This window comes from Pelodiscus sinensis, chromosome 30, assembly GCF_052426305.1.
Source record: "Pelodiscus sinensis isolate ZL-2025 chromosome 30, ASM5242630v1, whole genome shotgun sequence".
Classification (NCBI taxonomy): domain Eukaryota; kingdom Metazoa; phylum Chordata; order Testudines; family Trionychidae; genus Pelodiscus; species Pelodiscus sinensis.
In genome coordinates this window covers 14,366,179-14,390,679 of record NC_143081.1, presented here as the reverse complement: position 1 = coordinate 14,390,679, position 24,501 = coordinate 14,366,179, and the positions used below count along the sequence as shown (strand labels likewise).

Below are 24,501 nucleotides of genomic sequence, written 5' to 3'. Positions count from 1 at the left end.
AAGAAATGCACGTGTACGAGTGCTAAATTCAGGGAAACCCTCGAGTTCTCGGGTTGGGTTTTTTTCCTATAAATAAGACAGTTCAAGCAAGGGCGAAGGGGCGTAGGGGGAGTTAGCTGCTGTTTTAAAAGAACATAGGACTGTATGATTGGTTCTTCCGATGTATGGTGATACAGACGTAGATTGGCCCAGCCCAGAAGGGGGTATAAATATGCTGGGGTTCAGAGTTCCTCTGTCTTCCTCCAGAATAGCCTCGAGGGTAAGCTAGCTCTCTCTCCCCCTCCTTCCCATGATGCTTTTCAGGACTTGGTTCTTTTTCACTCTCATCCCGTCTCCACCATTTCTCTTTCTCCTCCTTCGAGGCCCCTTTTCCTTCCATGAGCTCATTTCATCTCGCAGAAGAACTCTTCGCTTCGCCTTCCCCTACATTCAATCCTGACCGATTTTAACGTGTTTCTCCGGTAACCGGCCTGCACAGACGCCGAACCGCGCTCTGCTTTAGACAATATTTTAAAACTCCCCTTTTTTTTAGCAACATCTTCACTTTTAACGTCAGCAGAACCCTTCCAAAACTTCTTTTCTTCACCTGCCTTTATACTTAACCAGCGCACGTACCCGGCATTTCTCAGGGCCTGGACTCTGATACGGTGGCTGGGTGGGGTAGGAGACTGAGAATGCAATTGGAGGGGGGGGGTATCTGAGCACCGGAGACAGGGGCAGAGAGCGGGGTGCAGGACTCATGGCAGCGGTTGGGGACTCAGGGACGTGAGTGGGGGGTGCAGGAGCCAGGGAGGAGGTTAGGAAGTGGGGGAGGCCTCAGCGGTGGGGGAGGGGGAATAAGTCAGGGAGGGGTGGGATTGGAGGAGTTAAGGCCACGGTTTGTAGGCTCAGGGGAGAGCGTGGAGGTGCGGGATTCGAGTCAGGGGGCTGGGAGGTGTGGGGGATGGAAGGCTCAGGGTGGAGGGGGGGTTGTGTGTGGAGGGATTCAGGGCAGCGGGGGAGGGGTGCAGAAGCCAGGGCAGAAGCCTGGAGGGGCAGGGCTGGGGGGAGCTGGGCGGGGGGCTCAGGGCTGGGAGATGTGGGGGGAGGTTAACTGGGGTGTCCCACATTGTAAAGTTGGTCCAGAAGCAGGTCTCCGGTTGGCCCTGGCGTCTCCTCCGTGTTTGCTCAGGGGTTGCCGGGGGGGGGGGGGGGGACGGTTTATGGCTTCTCTGGGGAAGGGGGGGCAGCGCTGGGGCAGGCCGTGGCTCCCTGCTCCCTGGATTCTTGGTTTCCGCTGCCATCTGCTGTGGGAATGGGGGGGGAGGGTGGCAGCTCCTAGCTTTGCCCTGTGCTCTGGGGCAGGGGGCTAAGAGGGGCCCCAGTTTTTGCCCTTGTCTATGTTCTGGGGGTGGGGCGGGTTAGGCCGTAGCCCCGACCTCCCCCACCTGTGATCTTGGTGGGGGCTGGGCTGGGCTGAGCCATGGCTACCAGCAGGGAGGAGACCCCATGGCAGGTGGGCACTGTGCTCCTGCCACAGCTGCCCCCAGGGGTCGCTCTGCAGCATCGCTGCCCCCAGTGGTGAGTCTGTGCTATGGCGCCTCCTCTCCGCGCCCCTCCCTTGCCGTGCTCTGGAAACCCATCCCATTCCAGGCACCTCCCGTTGTCCTGCCGCAACCAAACCCCGGCCTTAGATTACCTTAGGGTGAGAAGAAGCCACATCCCACATTCGGTGATCCTAGCCTTAAGTTTCCAACAAACACTCAGCTGCACAGACAGACGGACGCAGGCTCTCCGAAATACGTAGAGAGATACAATGAAACCTCCTCTTCTCCTCCCTTTGGATTTAATGTTTGAAAGGGGTTTCAAATGTTTGTCTTAACTCACCTTTCTAGAATAATCCTTTTTCCTGCTAAACGCTTCTCTCTTTACCTACCTTGATAGTTTTTTCTCTTAATATTGAATTTATTTTAAAATAGTCTTATTACTTTTTAAATGCTCTTTCTTCAGCTATCCTTAGCATTAATATTTATAGCTTTCCTGAGTGGTTCTCTCTTAGCCTGCCTTCATCGAATAAGCCTTTTCTCTCTTTTTCAATCTAAACAGTCATCTTTTCCTCCATCTTTGCAAGAAACTCCACTGTGTCTATACACATTGTTAAAGCTTTATCATATTTATATTGTTTTTAAATTCCCACTTTACCGCTGGCTTACTGATCTTTACTACAAACTGCACTCTCACGTAAGTGTTCCAGGGGGTAGCCGAGTTAGTCTGTTACAGAAAAAAAAATGGTCTGGTAGCACTTTATAGACTAACGAAACATGTCGATGGGGTCATGAGCTTTCCTGGGCACAGCCCACTTCTGCAGATGACCAGAGTTATGAGTTGGGGATATAAAAACTCGAAATAAATAGGAGAGGGGAAGGGGAGGGGGGAGAGAAAGGAAAAGGGAGGGGTGGGGGTCAGCATCATTAAGTATCTGAGAATGGGTACTTAAACGTAGGCAGAGAAAAATCCAAGTCAATAGATAGATTGCTAGACAGGGAGGGTACCACTCAGAGAGGTGGTAGCACCTTTCCTGGTTATTAAGTAGGTTGAGTCCCCACCAGCCCATATCACCATTGAGTCCGTTAGCATGTGAATTGAATTTGTGGATGAACTGGGCTTCTCTGTGTATTTGGCTTGTAGAGCTGGTTTGTGGCAAGGGAGCTGCTTGCAGGTCTGCCAGACTGCGGCTAGGCAAGCTCAAATGCTCACCAACAGGCTTCTGTACATGCCCTTCACATATACCCCACTTTACGTACACTACATCGGTGACATCGTCATCATATGGACCCACGGAAAAGAGACTCTTGAAGAATTCCACAAGGATTTCAAAAATTCTACCCTACTCTCATCCTCAGCCTGGACCAGTCCACAAGGGAAATCCATCTCCTGGACACTACAGTTCAGTTAAATAACGGACACATTTCCACACCAGTGTGTGTAACTAAACACGGATTTTTCCGCTAGTGTTTATATTTTCCGTACTGCTATTCCTTTTAATCCCCACGTTACCAGACATTTGCTAATCTTTACAACAAACTAGATTCTCACACCAGTATGTGTGATTAAACACAGACTTCGCCTCCATTTTTAAAGCTATTCCGAATTTTTCTTCTTTTCTAATCCTGGCATTAGCCTGTATTTACTAAAGTATAAAACAAACAACTCTGTCTTCTAGGTAAATTAACCTTTCTTTCGTGTATCCTCTAAACTTAACCAACAATCTTTCTTTTTCAAACCAAAATTCATGAAAGTCTCTCTTTTCTCTCAGCTTATCTTAAAAATTACCCCTCTTCGAACAGCATAATAACGATCAACTTTTTTCTCGCAAAACGACTGATGGCTAAGCTTTACCAAAAATCTTTCATAACCCATCTCTCATCTCTCCTACTTTTCCTCTCTCAAAAGTTTCCTCTTTTCCAACATTATATAATAATAATAATACACTTTTTTCTCTCAAAATGGCTGACAGCTAAACCTAATAAAAAATTTCAGAAATTACCTTTGTTGTTTCCTACTATTGCTCGATACGTCTATCAAAGCCCAAACACTACACCATCCCCAGCCAAATATAAACCGAAATTGTATTGTGACAAATGCTGTCACTACTGCTTTTATATCTGGAAACTAGAACCTCTAAACAATGAAGTTCGAAGTTAGATTGTTTTCTTTTACACTTCCATTAAGATTTGGGGTCGTACCTCCATTAGTTGCCTTTGCAATTCCCTCTCAATATTCCTCTGTTGCTATATTCAATGTTCCTTTTCCCTGAAATTGTTACAGAAGCAAACAGGTGTCAGATTTTGACTGGGCCCTCCCACCTCAACGCTCTTTGAAGAGTCTGTTTACCACTGGAAGAAGAAGTATCTCCGCAAGGAAATCTAGAAGAAGCTGTGAAAATGTCTCAGCCAAGAGCGGTAAATTACTGATCTTACAGAAACTTGCTGTGTTCAACCCAGACTCGAGTTCTCTCCTTTTGAACAAACGTTTTGCAGTTTTTGGATCCGGTTCAACTCAAACTGATACCCCCTTTTGCCCCAATTTCTCAGAACTTTCAATGACCTGGAAAGCCTGTCACTGGCCAAGCGCTGCCTGGGACCTTGGCTGAGGTTTCTAAGTACAGGCATGGTACAGATATAAGCAGGGAATTTCTGAGGGGCGTGTAATAGTGTAATGGCCACAGGGTTGATTTAGGCCTGCGACCTCTGAAGCTGAGTGTAAGAGCCTCTACCCGCTGAGCTAAAGGGCAGCTGCTTTTTAGCTCAGCGGGTAGAGGCTCCTAGAGTCCCAGGTTCAAATCTGCCTGGTGGCAGTTACACGAGCTGCGCCTATCCCCCCAAATCTCCACTTCTTGGTGGCCTTTGAAGGAATCGTGCTTTTAATTTAGGGCCTTTTATTTTTGGCAGGATGACACCAGTGTCCGATTTTCCCCGGAGCTCTCAGAAGGGGAGAAAGAAGCCACCAGGAGCAGGAAGGTGAAAGTCCTGAACTGTCTCAACAACCTGGGTGTTTCCTGCGATGAGGTAGGCCTCCGTCATGCTCCATAGCGCTAAGGGGAACAGCCTGGAACACTAGCCACACCCCTGGGGATGGAGGTGCCCGGTATAGCGTGCAACAGAATGTTCCCAAACCACAGGGAGGTGGCCCGTGGTCACAGACACACACAACTTGCATCCTGGGTTCAAACTTGGGGCCTTAGGTGCTTGAGGCAAAAGCCCTGACATCCGTCAAGCAGTATGGGGCTTTGTGGGGCATGGGGAGATGCCACCCTCTATAGGCCCCTAAATAAGCTGGCGGGAGGGACTGACCCTGCGTCCTTGTGGGAGTGGAGGGGTTCGGGATGAAAGGGCAGAGCCGGGGGTTGTCAGCCCTCAGCTATTCCCAGGGAGGGAGAGTTGGGTGGAGTGCGCTATTGACCCTTGACGGACAGATTGCTAAGATCAGTAATGAATGGGGAATGCGTAACATGCTTCCTACATGCATCACAGCGCCCTCTGCTGGTTGAACTGCACAGAGGGTAAAAGCCAACTACTGCTGCCTACCTGCTGTGGTGCCTCTCTTACTGACATGGTGGAGCTGTGGGGAACCCCCCAGGAGAGTTACCTAGCATTAAAAATTGGTGGTCCTGGAGGGAAGAGAGCTCTACACACCTGACATACCTGAGGGACCTCTCCTGTCTTTGGGCCTTGCAGATGCAGCTTAGGAAACTTTCACTGCTTCCTCCTCACACTAGTCTTCCTAAGAGAGAGTGACCTTGATTTTTTTGGTGCTCAGGAGTCAGTATCTCTCGTTTTCATCGATCCTGTTGGTGCATTAGCATTCAGTGCCTCCTTTCACAAAATCACCATTTTTCATCCAAAAGTCCATTACAGATAAAAAAAATTAATGCTTTTGAAACTTTAAATTTCGACATTAACATTTTGCAATTGTGAAGGAAAGCAGGCAATTTGGGGAGCATTTCGGGTTTTTTGGACAACTCTCCAATCCCCCGGGCCCTTAATTTTTGATGAACAGTTTGGTTCCTCCAAGAAAGCCACATTTTCTAGGAATAAAAATCATTTTGTGACCACCTGCACTTCAGACATTTTGGGGGCTCAAAGACGGATCCTCGTATGTGAAACATTTGTTCTAACGTACAAACAGACTGGCTCCCAGGAATCATGGAGATTGAGGGTCGTAAACATGGAGACAGTAGAGACCTCTAGTAAGTTTGAGCCAAATTTCAAGACTAATGGAAACCTGAGAGAGTTAGGAACCTGCATTGCCCTCTAATCCCTCACACTCATACCTTCCCTGAAAGTGTCTGCCCCCGGGCTGAGTACCAGAAAGGCCTCAGCGTTCTTCCTTCATTTGTCATTTTCTCTTCCCCTCTCCCAGAAGACCATGCCCAATATCGCTGTGCTAGGATCAGGCGGGGGCCTGCGGGCCACAATTGCCCTTCTGGGAACCTTGGCGGAGATGAAGAAACAAGGCCTGCTGGACGCCGCCATGTACCTGTGCGGGGTGTCGGGTTCCACCTGGTAGGTGCACATCGTCAGAATAGCTTCTGAGGGATGCAGATGATGGAGTTTCTCTCTTGCTCAGCACTCTGGAGAGGACCTTGGCTCTTTCCCTCTTCTTGGTATGGAGCTCCTTCCTGACAGCCCTGGAAGAATTTCGTGTCACATCACAGAGGGGTTATTAACATTCCAGGTTGATCATTCGTCGTTGTAAAGAGAAGGTCCGAAGATTAAAAGAGGAAGGGTGGTTCCCTATTCTACACCCCGAGTCTAAGCCGCATCTCTCGCTGGTTCATTCGTAGGTGCATGTCCTCCCTCTACAGCGAGAAGGACTGGGCAGAGAACGTAGAGACGCTGGAGGAAAAACTATGTAATGATCTTTACTGGACTCCAATTGATCTAAAAAAAGAGTTGGATTCGGCGGCAAAGGCAGCTGAAGATAAACTCTTCTCTCTGACCGATGTCTGGGAAGCGTTCGTTGTCAAAAGTATATTGAAACTGGTGGGTTCTATGTAAATTTAGAGTGGTACCACTGAAAAGTTAGGTATTCACTTAATATAGTCCATTGTGTTCTCTCTCTGTCTCTCGGCAGTACTTGAGATTCAGGAATAAAAGAGTAAATAATAACTCCTGCTCGTATTTGAAAGCTTTCTGACCCCTCATGGTAACTTTGTAGGTCTCAGGCTCTTCCCAGGAGCTCTCAAACATCACTGTGGTGTTTCAACATTTCCAAAGTGTGAGCAGTTTAAGGAATTTGGAGACCCATTAAAACGAGTGGGAATTTGGCCACTCAATCCCTTTGGTTGTTTGGCGATCTCAGCCTCGCATCTGATCCCCAAATCCTCAGCTTTCGACAATGTAAATCGATGTGAAAAAGAGCAAGAGAAATAGAAATTTCTGTCACAGTCTCTTCAATCGAGCAGAGAAAAGCCTCAGCACAAGTTAGAGAAGTTAGAGAAGTTCAGACTTTAAATGGTCTGGTTTTGACAGTGAGAGGAATTAACTATCGGAACCTCTTACCAAGTTTCAGGGTGGATTCTCCAGCAATGACCATTTTGAAATCATTATTGGATGTGTTTTTTTCTAAAATATTATTTAACCCCAAACCATTTTGATAAAGTTCAAGTCAGTTTTGGAGTTGGGATTTTAGCCCCTTTAGCTAAATTTTCAAACCAAAACCCATCTCAAAGGAAAAAGTCGAAACGTGTCATTTCCAACAGGCCAAAACAAAGCATTTACATTTTTATTTGAATAAATAAATATGGTGCTTTTTCTTGGCATTTTTCTTGGAATTTTTTTCCTCAGCTGAAAGAATTCACCACATCTGACCTGAATTCATAAGTCATTTCAGAACAACAAAAAATAATTTTTTGATTGAATGTAATAGTCCCCGGAAAATGCTTTGCCTGGATTCACTGCTCCCAAATTCCTATTGATTTAAATAGAACTCAAGTATCGGAGCGGGAAGTGTTATTCCGAGCTGGAGGTCTCTCACCCACATGAGCGCTAAGCTCTTTCCTCTGCTCCTGCCGGTGCAACACCGATATTTTTATCATCCTAACACACTGTGTTTCCTCAAACAGATGAGCAGACTTTCTATCTCCAGCATAGACATGTCCAAAAGCACTTACTCTGCTTAGCTGGTTTTGAAAAGCCCTTTAGGTGCTTCTCTGCATCTTTAGGAGCCAAATAATTTTGAAACTCTGGCCCTAAGTCACTCACGTCCCTTTGAAAGACTCCACCACGGACTGTAAAGACTTGCTTGTTTGCCTGCACAGTGCAGGCTAGAAGGAGGGAACAACCGGGAAGATGATAGTAATCTGGGTACAAAGGATTTTATTCTTAGCCTGAACTAATTAGTAAGGAACCGAATTTCTGGGGATATCATCAGAACTGTTCTCTTTCTGCACTAATCAATTCTCCCCTTTCCAGCATGATGAGACAAAGTTATCTGAACACAAGGCTGCCTCCAGTAATGGGATTAACCCGTACCCCATCTATGCAGCAATAGAACAGAACACGTTTGACAAAGATCAGACAAGTCCAGGTAAAAACATGTTTTTTCACAAACCTCTCATCTCTCTCTTCCTAATTTTCAATCACAGTTTTATGACCCATTCTACCAAAATGGTTACTGGTGATCTCCATTAAAAAAAATTGTCCAAAAAATGACAATTTCCCATGATTATTTCAATAGTGACTTTGAGCAATTCATCAAACCTGTATCTGACAGTTTTATAACCCATTCTACCAAAATGGTTATTGATGCTCTTCCTTAAAATAAAAAGAAAGTTTGGCCAAAAAATGACAATTTCCCATGATTATTTCAATAGTGACTTTGAGCAATACATCAAACATGTATCTGACAGACCGCTGCCTTGCAAATGTTTCCAATGTATTTCAAAAGGGGGGTCTATTTGGAAAAGGAAAATAAGTTGGGAAACTTAAGAAAATATCAAACTGTTGTTTCCTTTTTCAATCAGCACTAGTTAGGCCTCAGCTGGAGTACTGTGTCCAGTTCTGGGCGCCACATTTCAGAAAGAAAGATGTGGAGAAATTGGAAAGGGTACAGAGAAGAGCAACAAGAATGATTAAAGGTTTAGAGAACATGACCTATGAAGCCAGGCTTCATGAACTGGGCTTGTTTAGTTTGGAAAAAAGAAGATTAAGGGAGGACATGATAGCGGTTTTCAAATATCTAAAAGGGTGTCACAAGGAGGAAGGAGAAAATTTGTTCCTCTTGGTTTCTGAGGACAGGCCAAGGAGTAATGGGCTTAAAGTGCAGCAAGGGAGGTTTAGATTAGATATTAGGAAAAAATTCCTAACTGTCAGGGTGGTCAAATATTGGAATAAATTGCCAAGGGAGGTGGTGGAATCTCCCTCTCTGGAGATATTTAAGAACAGGTTAGATAGACATCTGTCAGGGATGGTGTAGACGGAGCTTGGTCCTGCCTTGAGGGCGGGGGGCTGGACTCGATGACCTCTCGAGGTTCCTTCCAGTCCTATGATTCTATGATTCTATGTATCTGACAGACCGCTGCCTTGCAAATGTTTCCAATGTATTTCAAAGAGGGGGGTCTATTTGGAAAAGGAAAAGAAGTTGGGAAACTTACGAAAATATCAAACTGTTGTTTCCTTTTTCAATCAGTTCTGCTGTTAAATGTATCGCTTTTAGATTTGGCTCTTTTGACTAGAAAACAAGAGCTAGATGGGAAGGCTGAAAAAATTGGGCTTGTTTAGTTTGGAAAGGAGAAGAGTGAGAGGGGACATGAGAGTGGTTTACAGATATCTAAAAGGGTGTTACAAAGGGGAGGGAGAAACAATTGTTCTCCTTGGCCTCTGAGGACCGGACAAGACACAATGGGCTTAAACTGCAGCAAGGGAGGTTGAGGTTGGACATTAGGAAAAACTTCCTGCCTGTCAGGGGGGTGAAACACTGGAATAAGTTGCCTGGGGAGGCTGTGGAATCTCCATCTCTGGAGATATCGAAGAGCAGGTTGGACAGGGATGATCTAGACGGTGCTTGGTCCTGCAGTGAGGGCAGGGGGCCAGACTTGATGACCTCTCAACGTCCCTTCCCATGCTAGTGTTTAAGGATTCTACAATTATGGCTCATTTTCCCCTTCTACCTTTGGTCGGAGTTAGAGATAGTGTTGGAGGGTGGGTGCAGAGGGGCTGGGATACACAAGGACAGGCCATACCGGCTTAGAGAAGAAACACTAGTTGTCGGAGGTCACAGTGGAAAATGTTTTTTCATCCATGGCCATTTTCATGCCAGACTGAGAAATTGGGTGGAGCAAATAAACTGGGGGGAGGAGGAAGGGGCAGGGAGAAGGGGCTGAGAAATTATTACCCTGAGCCAAAAAAGGAACAAAAAATTGGCAACCGAAAGGGCACATTTTCTAAACCACTGGGAAAAGGTTCCGAAATGGCAACCAAAATGATTAGTGATTTGCAGAGAAAAAGGGAGACTAAAAGGGGACAGGCTAGAGGTCTATAGAGTGATGACAGGTGAAGAAGGGAACGTTATTTACTTGTGCCCATGACATAAGAACTAGGGGTCACCCAATGAAATTCAGAGGTAACAGGTTTAACACACAGCCAATCTGCGGAACTCCTTGCCAGAGGATGTTGTGAAGATCAGGATTTTTAACAGGGGTCAAACATGAGCTAGATACGTTCATGAAGGTTAGGCCCATCAATGGCTATTAGTCAGGATGAGGGATGGGTAGGAATGGTGTGCCTAGGCTCTGTTTGTCAAAGGCTGATGGGGCAGGATCACCTGATGATCTCGTTCTGTTCATTCCCTGTGGGCACCTGGCAGTGGCCACTGTTACAAGACGGGGCAAGATGGATCTTTGGCCTGACTTTGTGTGGCCATTCTTATGTTCTTACCTTATCTGTGTTTCACAGGGGCCTGGTTTGAATTCACCCCCGATGAGTCTGGCTTTCCTGGCCTGGATGTATTCGTGAGAACTAAAGCTTTGGGAAGCAAATTCCAGGGTGGGAATTTGACAGCACCACAGGAAGAGAAAGACATCAGCTACTTGCAAAGTGAGCAGCAAAGCCCCTAGATTTCCAGCTGAGTGAGATGATACCCGTCTGCCAGGGTGGGGCTAGAAGCTGCAAGGGCTCAGTAGACTATCTAGAGCAGCGGTTCCCAGACTTTTCAGCATCATGCCCCCCTTTTTGATTTTTGAGAAACCCTCACACCCCACCTCCAAAAATAGCAGCAAAACTTGTGGGGCAAAAAAAAAAAAAAAAATTGCCCTGCCCTTTTAAGGGGCCATTTTGAAATCTGCCGCAGCCAGCCCGAGCTGTACGTGTTTCGGTGGCTGAGCAGACAGGCCGACTGGGCTCTTTCTTGAGTTTGGGAACCTATGATCTAGAGCTCCTGTTTCACAATATGGCACACTGGGCTCTTTCTTGAGGGGGGGAATTGATGAAGGCCTGGGTAACCTCGCACACCCCCAGAATTTCTTCACGCCCCCCCAGTTTGGGAACCCATGATCTAGAGCTCCTTTTTCACAATACGGCAGGGAATGAGCTAGAGTCTCTGACCAGGAATCTGACCATTACACACCACCCCGGGGTGCAGTGAAGGACCAAAATATCTCCTCTCACATGCACCAAGCCTGTATAGAACAGAGAAATCGATGTGAGGGCAGGGACGGGACACGATGACCCCTCAAGGTCGCCTCTGGTTCTTGGCTTCTACGATTCTGTGATTCTAAGATTAATGTGGGAAAATTCCACGAGCCAAACTCCCACCCTAGAGTCCACTGGGTCTCCAGACCCTTCTGGGAGGAAGGTGAGTAAGGTGCCCCTACCATTCCCTAGGTATGTGTAGGAGTGACTCAGTCATGGTGGGAGAACAGGGGGGAGATGCAAAGGGTAAAATGTTGGAAAATTTTAACCTCCTCTACTTAAAATGAACGATTTCAGGAATGGATCCATGCACGAACCAAGGTGCAAAACACCAACACCCCCATCAGAGACTGGTCTGCCAGTTGGGCCACCATCCTGACAGCTCTTGACACATTATTCAGATAGACTTCTTGTTCTCTTAGCTCCACCGTGACCAATATTTATTTTCCTTTTTTTTCCAGGTCTCTGGGGAAGTGCCTTGGGAAGCATGCAGGAAAACATACACTATTTAATAGGTGCTGAAATTTCTGTGTATTGAAGGTAGGGGTGGGCCATTTGTTGAATTGGAACAGGGCCCCCGTGGAAGCATCTCTCTATGGCAACTGCAGCTGCAGCAGGCACAGCCAAGGGAAGGGTGTATGTTCCCCAACTGGGTCAGACAGACACACAGACAGATAGATAGACGAACTGTCTGTCATACATAGTAGATAGCACTTCGTTTCTCCACCCCTGCCCTCTGTTGGCGCAATGGGGTTACAGCTGCCTCAGCCAAATCTATGGAACCTTACTCCCCCCTGTGGCCATTCTTCAGTATAACTGTCATTGCTCTCAGACCACTCCCCTTCCCTATTATGGAAAACAATCCCATTCCAGGCACATCCCATTGTCCTGACACAGCCAAACCCCAACCTCGCTTGAAGTTATGGTACGAGGAAGTTGCGTCGCAAACGTGGTGGTTTTAGCTCTTCTTGTTAAAGAGATGTCCTTGAACAAACGGGCTCACAGATGAACGGACACAAAGGCAGATGCATATTTCTAAAAAGTATAAGAAGATTAGCTGTTACCTGCTACTGCTTCGCTGTTGTTGAATGAAAACATTTTGTAAGGTTAATTTAAACTTTCTGAATTGAAATATTTCCAAAGTTCTGATATTTTGAAAAGCTGACTTTTTGAACATAGTTGAGAAGAAAACAAATGTCAGAATGTCCAAAATTTCCCATGAGGTAGAAATTCTTGTGAGCTATACCAGTGAAAGCCAGATCAAAACCATGTTCTTCATACCGAGATCTCAATCAACCTCAAATCTTAATGGGAAAAAATGACTCCACTTTATAATTCAGAACCTAGATTATGGTTTAGTGTCAATAGTCATAAGAAATGATTCCTAATGCATGTTTTGTTTTCCATTTCTGAGCACACGTTATGGCGCTATTCCAAGGAGTCCAGAAACCTTTGGATTCTCAAGGTGGGTCCCTGTGTTTCTGGTTGGTTTTCTTTGTCCTGACATGACTCCACTGAAGTGAAAGGAGCTATTTCCAATCTGCACCACTGTGTGAGGGTGAGCCCCCCAAGAGTAGATGCAGCATATGCTGGCAGAAGGAGATTTTTGGGGGTCCTTCATTTCTAGTTCCCCAACCACATTAGCTCCATCGATAGAAAGATTCTCTCTTCCAGCTTACAACTGCTGCTACATTGGGTCTCTCGTACCAAAGAGGGTTTCTCACATTACACTAAACCACTTCCAGAGAGAGATACCCTAAACCCACAAAGCAGATATCAGTATCCACAAGAGAAATATGGCTTCCTAGGCCTGGAAGAACCATTGTAAGCATTTAGTCTCACCGCCTCCCTAGCACAGGCAAGAGAACTTCTCCAAAATAATACATCTTATTGGAAAAAAATCCTCTTGATTAAAAAATTGACATAGTCGGAGAATCCACCATGTCCCTTGGTAAGTGTTTCCACTGGCTAATTACCCTCACTGTTTAAAAAACAATTAATCCTGACTCTACCGTGTGAATTTGTCCAGCGTCTAGCTCTCAGCCACCGGAGTTTGTTATATTGTTCTAGGACTTGCATGGGGAGCAAATCTCAGATCAATCCAGAACTTCTTTCATGCCCCGTCCTCTACGTAGTCAGAAGCGACGATCCCAAGGGCCCTCCTGGCTGTCAAAGTCATGAATTTTTTAGGAAATCTCTTCTTCAGATCCTACCTCACCCATCCTATCTCTCATATCCAGGGACTCCCTTGATAATACTGTACACAACAATGAATTAAAATGCAAGTTAATTTTTTCTAAACATCATGTTGTCGACGTCTTTCAAATTTTGGCACATAAATGCCTTAAAATCTTGGCCAATTGTCCAATTCCCATTGGCGCCATTAAAAGTCTTCATCTCAACTCATTTCTGTATGATATCAAAGAAGACCAAGGGAGTTAGGTACCCAAATGCCACCAACCTCTCTGGGTACCTAACTCTCCTCATGTTTGTGGTAAATCTCAGCATAGAGTCCAGATTTTAAAGAAATATAGGCATCCAAAGGATTTCCAAAAGCCAGGATTCAGAGGTGTTATGAGGTCCAGATGAATGAATCAGACCAACAATTTCAAAATGTTTGGGGGGAAAAAAATCCTTTCAGGTGAATCAAAACTTTCTCTTTTTAGATTTTTTGAAAGAGGCAGTCTATATCAAAGAAATATTAGAGACTATACATCAGTGTTACTTAAACTGTGTTCTGTGGAGGCAAGCGGAGGTGTGCCACAGAGAACAACGGAATTCAAAATGGCCGCACTTAAAGGGGCATGTGACTTTTTTTTTCTTGCTGTTGTTCTTCAATAACTTTCCCCTGATCTTTTCCCCCCCTGTTTCCTTGGTTTTGCTCAAAAAAAAATCCTTGGTGTTATTGTTTTATGTTCCGTGGATTTAGAAGAAACACTGCCATACATGACCATTCCATTCTGGGAAGGTATGGTATGTTGTATAAAAGCATTTCATTTCAATTCTTTCTCCCCCCGCCCCATGCCCTCCAAAAAAAGTCCCCAAAATCAGTATGTTCCAAATTGTGAGCAAAATCGATAACATTTTGAAAGTTTATCAAAATCTTAAGCAGAGAGCTCAAGAACTTGAATGGGGAAGAGCCATGCATTGAATGAATGAATGAATGAATGAATGAATGAATGAATGAATGAATGAATGAATGAATTGCTGCATGCTGAAAACATCCATGTGTTTCCCAGTATTCCCACAAATTCCCACAGCTGTACCAATACACACAGGCTCAGATTTTCAAAAGGGACTGAGGCAATTAGAACCCTAAAACCTATCTCTTATTAGTGGCCACCAAAATTGCCTTAACCCCCTTTCAACATCCCTGTGCCCCAAAATGGATCCAATGAGCCTTCCATTGCTTATCTCAAAGCTAAGCTCATTTCCCCCTTCGTTTACGTAGGGAAGGAAGTCGAGAATTCTGAAGTGATGAGACTTGGAAACAATTTAGATGAGTTTTTGAAGACCCTTGAAAGCGCATTTTGGAACATGATTCAATCTATCATAAAACCACAACAGAAAGATGCAGGTAAGTCTTATGGAAACTTTGGTCTGTAAGACAGGCTTCCGAATGTCCTGATTCCTGCTTCAGATGTGGGAGCAAAGAACCAGATGTTCCTAAAAAAGAGAAGAATGATCCTTGAATTATACCCCTGTGTCATTCATCATTTCAACTGTGTCAGCTCTTTCTTCTGCTATTTCTTCCCTGATCTTAAGAGGAAAACGAAAAGGATGTCATCATCACTATCAGGTTAAAGTTTAGGAAAAAAAGATTCATAGCATCATGGAATCATAAAATACTAGCAGTGGAAGGGACCTCGAGAGGTCATCGAGTCCAGTCCCCTGCCCTCCCAGCAGGACCAAGAACCATCTAGACCATCATCCCTGACAGGTGTGTGTCCAACCTGCTCTTAAATATCTCCAGGGATGGAGACTCCACAACCTCCCTGGGCAATTTATTCCAGTGTTTCACCACCCTGACAGGCAGGAAGATTTTCCTAATGTCCAACGTCAACCACTCTTGCTGCAGTTTAAGCCCCTTGCTTCTTGTTCTATCTTTAGAGGCCAAGGAGAACAATGTTTCTACCTCCACCTTGTAACACCCTTTCCGATACTTGAAACCAGCTCTCATGTCCCCTCTCTGTCTTCTCCTTTCCAAACTAAACAAGCCCAGTTCTTTCAGTCTTCCCTCCTAGCTCATGGTTTCTAGACCTTTCATCATTTTTGTTGCTTTTCTCTGCCCCTTCTCCTGTTTCTCCACATCTTTTTTGAAATGTGACACGAGACTAGGAATAAATAGGCAGCTTTCTAAATGGAGGGTGATAAATAAGGTTTTCCTCCAGAGATCTGGACCAGGGTACTTCAACATCATCATAAAGCATCTGGAGAAAAGGAAAAAAGTGAAATGTCAAAGCCTGAAGACGATAAAAAATTACTCATAATAGTTAAGCCAAAACTATTACTGGAAAGGTTTGCGGGGGATTTCACTAACCATCAACCATCAACAAAATAATCAATTAAATTTGATGGTGATAAATGCAAAAGAATACACAAAACACAATCCCAACTCCACAGGAAGGCTATGTCTTCACTGCAGAGCTATTTTCAGAAAAGCTCTACCGCTTCCAAGGAACAAGTCCACATTTTTGGAACAGATTAGAAAAAAGTGGACGTATCCTTTTGGCAACCCTGTATCCCGCTCAGTGAGGACGGGCCAAATTCTGGAAAAGTGGGAGAGGCTATGCAAATTGTGGTTCACAGTGGGTGTATCTCCTTCTGACTTCTCTCTGCAGTCGAGTCACAGCCTGAAAGAGACCTTGTGGTGGCTAGTCCTCTCAAAACATCCTCTCAGTGTGCGGTAGCAGACAGGAAAGAAATACGATCTCGTGGTGCCCATGAAGAAATTCTTCCTCTGCTTTGTTGAAAACCTCCTACCTATTCATGTCATTGGGTGACCCCTTGTTGTTATGTGACAGGAACAAGTAAATAACTTTTCCTTATTCACATTTTCCACTACTCGTGATTTTACAGACCTCTATCCTATCCCCGTCTAAACCGAAATGTCCCTGATAGCAGCCCTGTTCCCAGGTACGTGCTGCTCCTCGGTCATGAACCTTAACGAGTATCAATGGTGCGCAGATCACTAAATAGAAGAAAGTAAGGTCAGGCTCAGCTTGGCTCTTTGGAAAGGTTGCTGACCCCGTTGGAGCAACAAAAGCCGATCCCCGTCCCCACCCCCACCACAACCCACCACAGGGGCAGGAAAGGTGGGAGGTGTCCGCCAGTGACTCACCACATTTCCACTCACGTGTGTTCTGCATCACTTGTCAAACCGATTGTTCTTCCCTCACCAGCACTCCTCCCAAAATACCTGAATTTATGCTTGAAGTTGATGACCTGTTTCAAAAACTGGACATGGGGGAGCACCAACAACTTTCTGTATGAAAACGGTAAGTAACAATTATTAGTCAAGGCCATTCCACACCCCAGAGATTGGGGGCAGAGAAGGGGCAGCTATACTGTATAATGGGCACTAGGGGCAGCAGAGGGTGGGTGGGGAAGGGGCGGCTATATTGTATAATGGGCACTGGGGCAGCAGAGGGTGGGTTGGGGAAGGGGCGGCTATACTGTATAATGGGCACTAGGGGGCAGCAGAGGGTGGGTTGGGGAAGGGGAGGCTATACTGTATAATGGGCACTAGGGGGCAGCAGAGGGTGGGTGGGGAAGGGGCGGCTATACTGTATAATGGTCACTAGGGGGCAGCAGAGGGTGGGGGTGGGGAGGGGCGGCTATACTGTATAATGGGCACTGGGGGCAGCAGAGGGTGGGGAGGGGAAGGGGCGGCTATACTGTATAATGGGCACTAGGGGGCAGCAGAGGGTGGGTGGGGAAGGGGCGGCTATACTGTATAATGGGCACTAGGGGGCAGCAGAGGGTGGGGAGGGGAAGGGGCGGCTATACTGTATAATGGGCACTAGGGGGCAGCAGAGGGTGGGGAGGGGAAGGGGTGGCTATACTGTATAATGGGCACTAGGGGGCAGCAGAGGGTGGGTGGGGAAGGGGCGGCTATACTGTATAATGGGCACTGGGGGCAGCAGAGGGTGGGGAGGGGAAGGGGCGGCTATACTGTAGAATGGGCACTAGGGGGCAGCAGAGGGTGAGGGTGGGGGAGGGGCGGCTATACTGTATAATGGGCACTAGGGGGCAGCAGAGGGTGGGTGGGGGAGGGGCGGCTATACTGTATAATGGGCACTAGGGGGCAGCAGAGGGTGAGTGTGGGGGAGGGGCGGCTATACTGTATAATGGGAATGAAAATTTTCCCAAATTGTCCCATTTGTACTCCCCATCCTCTGCCCTTGTGACCAAGTGCCCGGTGACAGCTGTGGATTTCCTGCAGACCGATCCCTGTTCTCATTCCCATGTATCAGCTGGTGAGCGGAGGTGGAAAAGGAAGTGAGCTTCCCTCTGTCCCAGAGTAGGGTTGTTAGAGCTACAGCAGTTGCCCCCGGCGTGGGCTGTCTCCACAGCGCAAGAACGTGTCTAAACGGGGCAGGAAACGATCATCTCTGCCTTCAGTTCCACCCCCCTTTGCTGAGTGTTTGGTTTTGCTGGTTTCCAGTAACCCCTCTCCGCTTGCTGGGCGCTGGGGTGGAATTGGAATCAGTCTGCTTTATGAGAAGGGTCGCAAGGCGCCCACCACTGTCTGTGCAGAGGAGACACCTGGGCCAAGTTTGCCAAAAACAATATTTTAGTTATTCTAAAAGATCATTTCCTAAGAGTCACATTTTCACCAACAACCCTTCTCCTCCCCCCAATCTTGTGGTTATTGTGGGAGAGGTTGGGATTGAAATCTTGCCCTATTTTCATAAAAACAGGAACTGAAAGGTGGAATTGAAACAACTTGGAAACCGCAGCTCCTTTTGTGTGTGTGGTCACAGCAGATAGTGTTTGACCCGCTCCCGTTTCCGTTCTGCGTGTTCATCAGAAGTACTTAAAAGCGATTCCCCGTGGAACTGAGCGGAACAGGAGTGGTTGTTTGCTTTGATTTGCCAGTTCACAGGATCTTTTCTGAATATTGGAGCTGAGGAGTTTCAAGAACAAGATACCAATAGACACTTGGGCTGTGTCTAGACTGGCATGATTTTCCGGAAATGCTTTTAACAGAAAAGTTTTCCGTCAAAAGCATTTTCAGAAAAGCACATCTAGATTGGCACGGATGCTTTTCCACAAAAGCACTTTTTGTGGAAAAGTGTCCGTGGCCAATCTAGACGCACTTTTTCACAAAAAAGCCCCGATCGCCATTTTCACGATCGGGGCTTTTTTGCGGAAAACACATCTCAGCTGTCTACACTGGCCCTTTTGAGCTAAAGTTTGGCGCAAAAGGGACTTTTGCCCGAACGGGAGCAGCATAGTATTTCTGCAAGAAGCACTGATTTCTTACAGTAGGAAGTCAGTGCTTCTGCGGAAACTCAAGCAGCCAGTGTAGACAGCTGGCAAGTTTTTCCGGAAAAGCGGCTGATTTTCCGGAAAAACTGGCCAGTCTAGACACAGCCTTGGAGTTATTGGGATTTAGACACCTAGGCCCAGACTGTCAAAGGTATTTAGGGACGGCTGTGTTCGGCGTTGCCTGACTGATTTAGAAGTACAGTTTGTCAATGAGATTTTTGACTTCCAAGTGCCTAAACACCTTCAGAAAAATATTGTAATTTAGGTTTTTTTTGCAATTCCTACTTGCGCCTCTCTCTGTGTCCTTGGGCCCAGCCACCTCCTCGCAGTTCTCACTCCTTCTGGTACTTAGGTGAGCATCCGAGCCGGTTCAGCCTGTGACTCCCACTCTTTTCACTTGGAATTAGACACTTGTCAGTCACCAGGATGGGAAAGGTAGGGGCAGGAGTCGTGCCTAGTGGTTACAGCAGGTATCCTTAGCAGAGTATTCGAGCTGGAGTCAAAAGCCAGTCAGACGGCCGGGGACTCAGCCAGCAGGGAAGCAGGTAGCTGCTGGTCCTTACTACTGACTGTGTCTTAGAACATCCCACTAGGACCTGATCGGCACCTTCGGTACCTTTTAAACCAGGCATGGCAGATGTCAGCCTCAAGCAAGTCACCGAAGGCCTAAATCAAGACATGGGGCCGTTTTTTGCAGACAACGTCCATACCGATGGCTTGGACAAGCGCGAAGTCCTCAACTTGATCGACGCTGGCGTGGCTAACAACTGCGCCTACCCGCTGGTCCTCCGCCCGGCCAGGCGCGTGGGGCTGATCCTCTCCTTCGACTTCGGCATCAAGGAACCCTTTGAGGTAACTTCCACGATTGACGTGACACCGCCCCAAGACCTGACCCAGGATCGAGCAGGGCGTGAGGACGCGGCACGTCAGCCGTGACCCGGGGAGACTCCACTCTTCTTACCAACAGCAACTTGGAGTCTCGGAAGGGGCTGGGTGGATTTGAGATGTGTGGACGCAGGGATATTTACCTGGCTCCTTGCTAGGTTGCGGGCTGCGAGTTAAGGGAGACTGGCCCGCCATGACCTCTTTTTGCCTTTGAATGTCACAGAAGAGGAAATTCCGTAACATTCAACTTTCCTCTGCATCCAAATGGCAACTCCACTGACATTCCCTGTGCGCATCCCCCCAATGACCTACCCGGTAGCCCTTCGGCTTGGCCATGTTTTAATTTCCAGTGGTAGCTACATAGCCAAGGAGCAGAAAGGTTCGTTCAGTTCCTACAAGCCAAACTCACCAACGCTCCAGCTGGCTCCTTTGGGCGGCTCCAGTACCAGAGCACGTTGCGGCTTTGGGCGTCTCCCACACAAACATCCCCGTGGGTGACTTCGAGAAAAATCAAAAGAGAGAAAAAAAATTCAAGTTGTGCTTTTGGATCTGGATGCCTTGATTTCCACTCATCGCCTTGGGCGGAGATTCTCAAAGCCACTGAGAGGATGTGTTTTAACGGGGACTGGGCCATTAGGAGGCTTTGAATCCCACAGCCATCATAGATGTGTGGTTATATAATGATTCTGGCTACCGGTTATGTCTAGTTTCCATGGGACGTCCGCTCTCGGTAAGATCCTTCAAGGTGGATGTTGTGTGTCTTAGATTAATTATGTTATTCACACTTCACCCTGGCCATATTAGCAGGATCATATTGTATTTGTGGAAAGGTTAGTTAGTTAGTTAGTTACTTAGCTAGCTAGCTAGTTAGTTAGTTAGTTATAAAATCACTTTTCCTTCCTCCCCAGACCCTCCAGAAGGTGTCCAAGTATTGTGAGGAAAATCAGATCCCATTCCCCCCGATAGATCCAGAAGTGATTAAGGACCAAGACAACCCCTCCAATTGCTACGTCTTTGAAGGAAAGGGCACTCCCACCGTCATGCACTTCCCACTCTTCAACACGAAAAACTGTCCAGGTAAAGGGGTTGTACTTAGGTGGCTCATTGCTGGGTGAGCCACAAACATGACAGACCCCCAAGCCAACAAGGGCCTTGAGCCAGACTGAGCTTGGGTGCCGACCTCCTTCAGTGCTCAGTGCACACCCCTCCCTGGGCCTCCCAGGGGTGAGCCGAGCCGGCTCCCAGCTGAGTGTGAAGGCGTATCTGGGTCCCGTTCCCTGGCACCCACATCTCTTCCCTCATGGCACAGGGAGTTGGGTCACCCGATTCAGCCTGTGTTCCTCCCAGGGAGCTTGGAGGTTCTCAGCCTGAGGCCCCGCGATTCTCCATGTCCTAGCAGTGAATCTCGCCCTACGTGTCGAAACCGGAGCGCTCTGAAATGTATTGCCTACTAGAACTTTCCCCCAGTGTTGCTTGGGTCCTTCAGGGCAGAGGGTTGGGGGGTTCAGGGGTCAGAGTAGGGGGCTGGGAGGTGAAGCAGGCCAGAGGGCAGGGGGTGGGGGTTCAGGAGTCAGGGCAGGGGGCTGGGAGCAGAGGAGGGGCTGAGGGCAGGGGGTGGGGGTGCAGGAGTCAGAGCAGGGGGCTGAGGGTAGGGGGTGGGGGTTCAGGTGTCAGGGCAGGGGGCTGGGAGACTAGGAGGGGCTGAGGGCAGGGGGTGGGGGTTCAGGAGTCAGGGCAGGGGGCTGGGAGATGAGGAGGGGCTGAGGGCAGGGGGTGGGGGTTCAGGAGTCAGGGCAGGGGGCTGGGAGGCGAGGAGAGTCTGAGGGCAGGGGATGGGGCTCTCCCCTGCAATTGCTGCCCCCAGGGGGTCACTGCAGAGCAAAATGTCCCTGCTCCCGGACCTCTCCCTTTCTGTGCTCAGGAAAACACTCCCATTCCAGGCACTTCCATTTTCCTGGCTCAGCCCAACTCTGTCCTTATGTTAAGTTAGGATGAGAGGAAGCTGAATCCCCAAAGCGGTGGTCCTTGCTTTTACCGTTTAGGAAGAGCTCTTGAACATACAGACTCACAGACAGCTGGACAGACTCGCAGACAGACAGACTACCTCGGCTAGCCCCCGAAGCTCCTACACATTTTAGAGTGTTTGTGTGTTACAGAAAAAAAACAACAACTGGTCTGGTAGCACTTTCTAGACTAACAAAACATGTCGATGGGATCATGAGCTCTCATGGGCACAACCCACTTCTGCAGATGACCGGAGTTATGAGTAGGAGATATGAAAACTCGACATAAATAGGAGAAAGGAAGGGGGGAAGAGGATGACGCTCTGTCTCCTACCCCCTTCCTGTTTTGTCTTTAAGTATCTGGAGAATGGGTGCTATACCTAAGCAGATAACGATCAAAGTCGATAGATAGATAGATTGTTAAGACAGGAAGGATACAACTCAGAGAGCTGTTAGCACCTTTCCTGGTAGAGTCTCTTCCAGTTTAAATCATGATAAAGTCCATTAGCCTGTGAATTGAATTAGTGTATGTAATGTAATTCCAAGCTTTCTCTGTGAATTTGGCTTGAGGATCTGTCCTGTGACAAGACCGCCACCTGCAGATCTGTCAGATTATGGTTAGGCAAGCAGAAATGTTCTCCAATTCCAGTCGTCTGAAGAAGTGGGCTGTGCCCACGAAAGTTCATCACACCATCGACATGTTTTGTTAGTATATAAAGTGCTACCAGACCATTTGTTATTGTTTTTTAAAATGTATGGAGAAAAATGATTCGTTATCTGTGTGTTTTGGGGTGGTGGTGGTGGGGAACTAAGACAAACTTTTTTAACTCTAAGGGTAGTTTTGCTTTGACCTGTTTTCCATGGGATACCAGGGAATCCTGAACAGAAGATTTAGGAATCGGCTGGAAAAACCCCTATCAGGGTTGGTCTGTGTTCACGTGCCTCAGCAAAGGCAGCTGGAGGAGATGTCCCCCCCAATCTCCTTTTCAGCCCAACTTTTCTGTGATTCTATGGGATCACAAGGAGTTGGCCATGTAGTCCCCCCTCCTCTTTAGGCGACTGATTCTTTCTTTTAGGGTGTTGGAAAAGTGTCTAAGCAAAACCATCGTTTTTGTCCCTTCTGCCCTTCCCCACCTCTTTTAGGACCACAAGAAATTGAACAGACCAGAAAGAACTTTCCCACCCTTCGTATGTCCTACACAAGGCAAGAGATGGAAGAACTCCTCAACAAGGCGAGGAGGAACGTGACCGAAAACAAGGAGAAGATTCTGGAGCAGATCCGGAGCATTGTGTCCTCTCCCACCAAGAGATTTTAAAACCACCTCTCTTTTTGGTTCAAGAAAGACAGAAAAATCTTTGAAACAAAATACAGGACTATGTAGCACTTTAAAGCTTTCGTGGGCCAGACCCACTTCCTCAGATCACAAAAGCTCATCATCTAATAAACCATCTTGTTAGTCTTTAAAGTGCTGCATAGTCCTGTATTTTGTTTCAGCTACACCAGACTAACACGGCTACATTTCTATCACTAGAAAAATCTTTGCCTGACTCACACACGACACTATACACCAGGGATGGGCAATACATTGGCGGCGGTTCACCGGGGTTAGCCCCTGGTGGGCCGTGGTCACTATATTTAACTGCACCTCCACAGGTACGGGCGGCCGAAGCTCCCATTGGCCGGGAGCAGTGATCTGCCACCAATGGGAGCTGGGAGCCCTGTACCTGCAGAGGCGCCGGTAAATACGCCAGTGAGTGGCCTGGCAGATCCGATCCGGCCGTAGGCTGGTGTTTGCCCACCCCTGCTGTACACTGTGCACATTCAGAACCAAACAGCAGCAGGGAAAAGTGGGTTAGATTCACAAAGGGATTTAGGCACCGAACTGCCCTGTAGGGGCCCAAGCCCCAGATTTCGGCACCTCAAGACTCTTGCTCAGTTGTTGTGAAACACAGAACTCCCTCAGCACCTAAGATGCTGCCGGGGCATCTCCTAGGCACCTAGATTTCTGCCTCAGGGCCTGTGTCCTGCAGCCCCATCCTCCCGGCCCAGTGCCCAAGGCCCAGGGACTCTTAAAACCAGAACTGAGGTGTCGCCTGACACAAGGCAGGTTTCAGCCACAGCTGAGTGAGGGGCAGGTGAATCCCAGTGGGGCCCGGTGGCTGGGCTTCCCCTGCGGAATAGGGCAGCTGGGAGCCAAGCTCTTTTGTGAATGTCGCCCTCCAATTAGTAACATGACCTGAGGGAGAGAGGGAGGGAGAGGTGGGGGTGTGGGGATAGATAGATAGATAGATAGATAGATAGATAGATAGATAGATAGATAGATAGATAGATAGATAGATAGATAGATAGATAGATAGATAGATAGATAGATAGATAGATAGATAGATAGATAGAGGGGGTGTGTGGAGATAGGTAGATAGATAGGAGGGAGGGAATGTAAGGAAGTAGATAGTACTTGATGATTATCAGATGGACACATATACAATAGTTAACAGTGATAAGGCTAGATAGATAAAATCATATATAATAGGTAATGATAACAGATTCATATACAATATCTTATAGAATCATAGAATCATAGAATAATAGGACTGGAAGGGACCTCGAGAGGTCATCGAGTCCAGCCCCCCACCCTCAAGGCAGGACCAAGTTCAGTCTACACCATCCCTGACAGATGTCTATCTAACCTGTTCTTAAATATCTCCAGAGAGGGAGATTCCACCACCTCCCTTGGCAATTTATTCCAATAGTTGACCACCCTGACAGTTAGGAATTTTTTCCTAATGTCCAATCTAAACCTCCCTTGCTGCACTTTAAGCCCATTACTCCTTGGCCTGTCCTCAGAAACCAAGAGGAACAAATTTTCTCCTTCCTCCTTGTGACACCCTTTTAGATATTTGAAAACCGCTATCATGTCCCCCCTTAATCTTCTTTTTTCCAAACTAAA

General features: G+C 47.2%; 1 protein-coding gene across 3 annotated transcripts; it reads left to right on the top strand.

The window, feature by feature from the left end:
- Positions 1 to 242: 242 nt before the first annotated feature.
- Positions 243 to 24,501, top strand: LOC102462875 (cytosolic phospholipase A2 gamma-like). 3 transcript variants are annotated; one of them, XM_075911999.2, is made up of 14 exons: positions 243 to 259; positions 3,808 to 3,941; positions 4,431 to 4,547; positions 5,905 to 6,044; positions 6,326 to 6,524; positions 7,956 to 8,070; positions 10,437 to 10,577; positions 11,633 to 11,686; positions 12,586 to 12,636; positions 14,623 to 14,748; positions 16,574 to 16,669; positions 19,294 to 19,517; positions 20,459 to 20,627; positions 22,697 to 24,501. In XM_075911999.2, exons 2-14 carry the CDS (start codon positions 3,924 to 3,926, stop codon positions 22,867 to 22,869), a joined length of 1,623 nt encoding a protein of 540 aa, XP_075768114.2. In that variant the 5' UTR covers positions 243 to 259; positions 3,808 to 3,923; the 3' UTR covers positions 22,870 to 24,501. The 3 variants fall into 3 exon arrangements, with proteins under 3 accessions (XP_075768114.2, XP_075768113.2, XP_006135760.3); XM_075911998.2 differs by having other exon boundaries at positions 5,902 to 6,044; XM_006135698.5 differs by having other exon boundaries at positions 5,902 to 6,044; positions 19,363 to 19,517; positions 22,697 to 24,500.